At 42.5% G+C, this 6,991-nt stretch overlaps 1 protein-coding gene across 2 annotated transcripts in view; it reads left to right on the top strand.

Annotated features, from left to right (window-relative positions):
- LOC107100807 (bridging integrator 2-like) overlaps nt 1-6,991 on the top strand; it is a 26,530-nt gene that overhangs the window by 15,964 nt on the left and 3,575 nt on the right. The window contains exons 6-9 of one of the 2 annotated variants that reach the window (XM_015399451.1): nt 1,319-1,426; nt 1,504-1,589; nt 1,712-1,787; nt 3,451-3,533. In XM_015399451.1, coding sequence (XP_015254937.1) covers nt 1,319-1,426; nt 1,504-1,589; nt 1,712-1,787; nt 3,451-3,533 — 353 coding nt within the window. Of the gene's footprint in view, nt 1-1,318; nt 1,427-1,503; nt 1,590-1,711; nt 1,788-1,871; nt 1,955-3,450; nt 3,534-6,991 lie in introns of both variants that reach the window. The other variant, XM_015399450.1, reaches the window with a different exon arrangement.

Below are 6,991 nucleotides of genomic sequence, written 5' to 3'. Positions count from 1 at the left end.
ATAAAGAGCAATCGATGAGATTCAGAATCTCCTGCAGCTTGTTGACATAAAAAAAATGCTAATTAGGTGGAGCTGTCTTTTAGGAGAGCCAAAAGTGACTTTTCTTGCTGAGGAGTTAGCAATACTGCTGAGCCTGCCTCTAGCAGGCACCATCTTTCTGCTCATCGACACCAAGCACACAAAGCAGCTGCATCTACCAAACAAGTCTCTTTTACTGCCTTTATCTGAGCTGCTGAAGACTCGGTGGATGGATTTTATTTTAGAAATGAAAATGTACCTGCAAAAGTTGTGGAGGTTTTGCAACGAGGAGGGCTTTCATAACATGGATGCTGACAAAGCAGGGTTAGACCTTAAACTGAAGAGTGCTTCAATTTTTGCTGCTTGTACAAGTTTAGTTCTGACGCACGACTGAAGCATCTTTGCTGCTCCAGCTGCTCGGTTGAAAAGTGGGACTGATGTGCGTTGGACGGAGCTAACCTATCCTTCTATGGCAGTGTGATCAGTGGGTAAAAAGTAGCTTCAATGTTTTCAAGTGAGAAAATCCTGAAAACTTCCTCAGTGCAGTCAGTTCGTCCAGATTACCATCCTGCCTTCAAATATTGTTTCTGTGGGAGCCGCTCAGACCCCCGTACACCGGCGGTGTTCTTTCAGTGGGAATCCTGTTCAATAGCAGCCTCTGGCCCGGTCGCCTCTTCGTGGTTTGCTGCTACTGTTCACGGCAGCTGGAAGGGGTTTCACGTACATAATCCAAACTACAGGCACGAGGATAATAAAAGCAAACCTATTTTACCGGCATGTTTCGACATTTTAGTTATTTTTGGCATTAATATACTGTTTCAGAGGAGTGATCATAGCGCTCTGCATCAGCAGCGCTGTGTTTGTCTTCCTGTCAGCTCCCAGATCAGCTTCTCTGATTGGTTGATGTGACACGTCGAGCAGCAAAAGTTTAATTTTTTCCAACTCTAGCAGCTGCTGCTTCTAAAGCGTTTCGCATCAGATGCTCAGAATCTTATGAAGCGCTGCTCCAAACGTGCTGCAAGCCCTTTTGATGCGCGTCAACCATTGACCCTGCATGTAAACTAACTGCTTCTGCTGCTTTAGGTGTGAACATAGCATAAGTGAACGCAAGAATAAACTTCAGAGTTTTTAACAGCTGGAATTTTTTATATAAAAAAATGTATTTATTTATTTATAACCCACAGATGGAACATTGGATTGTGATCTTTGATGTTCGGCTTGCTTCTCTCTGCTTCCAAATACTGTATTCCTGTTTAAGCAATTTTTTTTCTTTTAACTCTTCTGTTGTTGTTTCTTTAAGGAACGAGTCGCAAAGCGGGGGCGAAAACTGGTGGACTACGACTCGGCCCGTCACCACCTGGAAGCTCTGCAGAGCGCAAAGAAAAAGGATGAAGCCAAAATCACAAAGGTGGAGAAACTCCGTCTGCTGACAGCTGTGGTTTCAGGTTTTATTTCCGTAACCATCTTTCTAATCCCGTTTGTCAGGCTGAGGAGGAGTTCAACAAAGCCCAGAATGTCTTTGAAGAGATAAATAATGAGCTGCGGGAGGAGTTGCCTGTTCTCTATCAGAGGTATCAGCAGCAGAGACTCAAACCAGACTCAGATTAGGTGGAATTCATGTGACCAAAGTTGAGAAGACAGATGAGGTGTTTCATGGATGGAAGGGAATTTAAGCTGATTTCTTTCTCTGCAGTCGGATCGGTTGTTACGTGACTGTGTTCCAAAACATCTCAAACCTGCGAGATGTCTTTTATAAAGAAATGAGCGTGGTAAGAAATCCTGCAAAACTGTTCTTCTGTTAAACATGGAAAGTTCTGGCAGGTTCTTTTGTAACGACCCTGTTCTTCTTCCAGCTAAACCGAGATCTTTACAATGTGATGAAGAAACTGGAGACGCAGCACTCGGGCAAAAATTTTATCGTCAAGGGTTTGGATAGGTATGTCGCTTTTTGTTTAATTCATGGCTACAGTTTCTTCATGCAACTGATAAATTTAAGTATTAAAGGTATAGTGGAGGATTTTTGCAAAATTTGTGAAAAGACCACTTGCAAAAAAATGTACATGCACAACCCTGTACCTGCTCCTGAGAGGGAACACCGGTTAAACATGTGCAAGAGCATGCATGATCCCATTTCCGTGCATGTTTGTTTAAAAGTTGCTGTTTGCATCACTCATACTAGCTTACTTTTCAAAATATCTGCAATTTTTCCACTATGTGAAACTTAAAATCCATAAGTGAACATAGGACGGCCTTACGTAAACATATCACCAGAATGATAGACAATTAGGTGTAGCACTTATTTTGATGATCCACCCGGAAAAAGAACATCCTCCACTATAGCTTTAATCTTCTGACTGGAAATGTTTTTTGGAGTGAACTATCCTGAGCCCTAACTTTGGGAGCCAAAGATGACGTTGATGGCACTGAGCGTTTTCGAAGCAATCGAACACTAATTAAGCTCCAACATTTGTAATGTTTTTATTTAGTGAGGGACCTGGGAAATAAATGTTATGAAATTTTCCAGAATTTAAACAATTGTTGGGATTCCCTCCTATTAAATCCACTTTGAGCATCCCGTCATCCATCCAAATAAATGAAATTGGTTGTTAAGGTTGCTTCACCACAGGAATTCTGTTTGGCTCAATAATTGGATGCAACATGAGCAACAATGAGTCCAGTCATAAAAGCTCTTAACTGTTAATATTCAACTGTCTGTGCTGTTAGATCCACTCAGGAACAGCGAGTTCACCAGAAAACAAAGTAGGATTCATGGAGAGAAGAGTTTGGTGTGGATGAGCTCAGATTTTAGCCTAAAGCCTCAGTGTGTAACATTTACTGCCATCTTGTGGTGCACTNTCTTCTGTTGTTGTTTCTTTAAGGAACGAGTCGCAAAGCGGGGGCGAAAACTGGTGGACTACGACTCGGCCCGTCACCACCTGGAAGCTCTGCAGAGCGCAAAGAAAAAGGATGAAGCCAAAATCACAAAGGTGGAGAAACTCCGTCTGCTGACAGCTGTGGTTTCAGGTTTTATTTCCGTAACCATCTTTCTAATCCCGTTTGTCAGGCTGAGGAGGAGTTCAACAAAGCCCAGAATGTCTTTGAAGAGATAAATAATGAGCTGCGGGAGGAGTTGCCTGTTCTCTATCAGAGGTATCAGCAGCAGAGACTCAAACCAGACTCAGATTAGGTGGAATTCATGTGACCAAAGTTGAGAAGACAGATGAGGTGTTTCATGGATGGAAGGGAATTTAAGCTGATTTCTTTCTCTGCAGTCGGATCGGTTGTTACGTGACTGTGTTCCAAAACATCTCAAACCTGCGAGATGTCTTTTATAAAGAAATGAGCGTGGTAAGAAATCCTGCAAAACTGTTCTTCTGTTAAACATGGAAAGTTCTGGCAGGTTCTTTTGTAACGACCCTGTTCTTCTTCCAGCTAAACCGAGATCTTTACAATGTGATGAAGAAACTGGAGACGCAGCACTCGGGCAAAAATTTTATCGTCAAGGGTTTGGATAGGTATGTCGCTTTTTGTTTAATTCATGGCTACAGTTTCTTCATGCAACTGATAAATTTAAGTATTAAAGGTATAGTGGAGGATTTTTGCAAAATTTGTGAAAAGACCACTTGCAAAAAAATGTACATGCACAACCCTGTACCTGCTCCTGAGAGGGAACACCGGTTAAACATGTGCAAGAGCATGCATGATCCCATTTCCGTGCATGTTTGTTTAAAAGTTGCTGTTTGCATCACTCATACTAGCTTACTTTTCAAAATATCTGCAATTTTTCCACTATGTGAAACTTAAAATCCATAAGTGAACATAGGACGGCCTTACGTAAACATATCACCAGAATGATAGACAATTAGGTGTAGCACTTATTTTGATGATCCACCCGGAAAAAGAACATCCTCCACTATAGCTTTAATCTTCTGACTGGAAATGTTTTTTGGAGTGAACTATCCTGAGCCCTAACTTTGGGAGCCAAAGATGACGTTGATGGCACTGAGCGTTTTCGAAGCAATCGAACACTAATTAAGCTCCAACATTTGTAATGTTTTTATTTAGTGAGGGACCTGGGAAATAAATGTTATGAAATTTTCCAGAATTTAAACAATTGTTGGGATTCCCTCCTATTAAATCCACTTTGAGCATCCCGTCATCCATCCAAATAAATGAAATTGGTTGTTAAGGTTGCTTCACCACAGGAATTCTGTTTGGCTCAATAATTGGATGCAACATGAGCAACAATGAGTCCAGTCATAAAAGCTCTTAACTGTTAATATTCAACTGTCTGTGCTGTTAGATCCACTCAGGAACAGCGAGTTCACCAGAAAACAAAGTAGGATTCATGGAGAGAAGAGTTTGGTGTGGATGAGCTCAGATTTTAGCCTAAAGCCTCAGTGTGTAACATTTACTGCCATCTTGTGGTGCACTGCATGAATTACAACGGCTGCGAAGTGTGCTCTGGTGCCACGCTGGTAATAACTTCTACTGAAGCTGTGGGGTCATAAAAGTGACGATGTCAACACCTGTTGGATGAACTGTCGCCTGCTGGTATAACTTCTGTGAGGAATAACTGAAACTGATGGATGTTGCCACCGACCTCGTTAGGAAAAACTAACCGTCTGTGCTGGGGGGGGCAAGACTAGTTGCTGGAATGCTGCCCTGAAATCTCTACGTCTGTTTTGAAGGCCCGCCCCCTCATCATTTGTCTCCGCGTAGTTATAGCTCCTTTTCTGAGTTACTCTCCACTTCCTTCTCACTGTGCAAGAGTACGTGGCCTGTTCCTCCATTTAAACAGTAGACTGCATGTAGAATGATCTGCAGCCGTCTTTTAATCCTCCACCGATGACACTTCTTCATATAGCGTAGCTTCCATTCAAAATTTCCCCACTTTCCTTGATGGGCCCTTGGCTGTTCCGTGGCTGGTAAATTCCTTTTTAAACCTAAATCTTTGTACTAACATATTCTTTCTGTCATGATTTGTGGACATTAAGATCTAAAGAAAAGCGCCATCTCCTGGTCACACCCTGTAATTCAGTGAAAGGGTGGAGTTAGAGTTAATAACTATGCAAGAAGGGGTCACTCCAGTGGCTGGAAGTTGGCTGCCATTTGGTTGGCGTTTGACTGGGAAAGGCTGATTTATTCGCAGAAATGAGGTTGTCTCGCAGGGAACGCAAATGTGCCCCCACCCTTCCACTCTGGCGCACCTCTGGACACTCTGCTGCACCTCTCCAAAACCGTACGTGACCGCAAACGGGAGGCCTGCGATTGGTCAAATCTACATCCAATCTACACTATGCGTATTTCCTGTTGGTACCTTACCGACTTGTTTTGTTTGTATGACTGCCATTGTGGAAAAGCGAGATGCGTGAGAACGCTGTGACCCTTTTTCCACCTGGATCCCCACTCTTTTTGGCCCTCATGTCCCTCCGTTGTCGCACAAACTTGCCCCCCACTTCGACAACGCCTCGGCCGAATCTAGACCCACACCTAGTTCCTGATTGTCCCTCTTGCGTTGTGGCGTGGAATAACACAGCGCTTCAATATTGGGCATAAGTCAAAAATATCTGTGACAAGCTCACTGCAACACACTGCTGCGAGAGGATAACCAGACCTTCAGGGCCATTTTGAATGGCTGCTACTGCACATTTTAAATATCAAAGGCTGACAAGTTTGTCACCTTTGGGCTACGGTTATCAAAGATGGCAACATACTCCATTGGGTGCCTCTAAAAATGCCTTATTTTGATGCGATTGTTGACGGGCTTTGACAGAACATATATTTATGAAAGCTAAACTGGATAATAAAGATAATTTTAGTTCCACGCTGTCATTTTAGCAGAGACCTTCTCCTCTGGCAGCAGTTAACGCCTGGACAAATGGTCCAATATTTCCCACAAACAAACTCTTAAACCTTGTAGACAGGCTTCCCAGAAGAGCTGAAGCTGTTCTTGCTACAAAGGGTGAACCAACCCTGCCTCAAGCTCATATGCAAGTCAAGGCAGGTGAGCGAATATTTTTGGCAGTATGTCGTCACACAGAGACCGATAGCTTAAATCACTGCTCACCATGCTGGAATAGAGCTAAACGTATTGCTGTAGCAGGTCTCCTTCCAGTAACCACTGTTTCAAAGCATCTGAAATGTAATAATTATATCCCTCTGCTTCTGCAAGAGGCTCATTACAACAGGACCGTCTGAAACCATGAGACGTTTGTAAACCAGATAAGCTGTTTGTTTGTGGAGGAGATGTTTGCTGGGAAACGTGCAGTGACTGGTTTGGTGTGCTGGCTGCCCTCACTCTGCAGGACATGGTGACCATACATTAACCCTGAAGGGGATTCCTGAAGAACAGCAAAATGTTTCCCTCTTATCAGCGATTGTTTCTGAAGTTATTGCCCAAAATACACTGACAGGAAATAGTAGTTACTCCGTTCAAATGAGTACATTTACTTTAGTAAATCCTTTGATTGATCCATCTATTGATGATTTTGTCGATTCATCTTAAAATAAATGCTTGCAGTACATACGTTTGGAAATTTAGTTTGCTTATTGTTGATGTAATTAGGATGTTCTTTCAGCAAATTAAGTTTTAGAGTCTGTGAACCATTACACTAAAGGATAATTTGATATTCCTCAAAATAGTTTTAGAGTATTTTCAAAATCTATTAATTTACTTGATGTATGACTTGTAATGAAAAAGGAAAGACCGTTCTTGAAAAGAACAAATAAAGGACCAAGCCTTTAGAGCAGAGGTCACGGATTAGCGGATCGTAGTCTGGATCCGGATCCATCTACTGGCTAATCTGAACCCACCCTGATTTAAAACATTTATAAATTACAGTGTCTAACTTGACTTGCGCTGCTTCTCCTGTTAATACGGTAAAGCCCTCCGGAGCGTCCAGCACCAGGCTGCATGTGATACAAATTATCCAATGAGCTGCTGTCAGTCTGGGTTGCTGCTGCTGCTACT

Source organism: Cyprinodon variegatus, unplaced genomic scaffold (genome assembly GCF_000732505.1).
Source record: "Cyprinodon variegatus isolate N-32 unplaced genomic scaffold, C_variegatus-1.0 Scaffold1014, whole genome shotgun sequence".
NCBI classification, from domain to species: Eukaryota; Metazoa; Chordata; class Actinopteri; order Cyprinodontiformes; family Cyprinodontidae; genus Cyprinodon; species Cyprinodon variegatus.
Note: the sequence above shows the minus strand (reverse complement) of the source record. Positions and strands in the feature narration are given on the sequence as shown.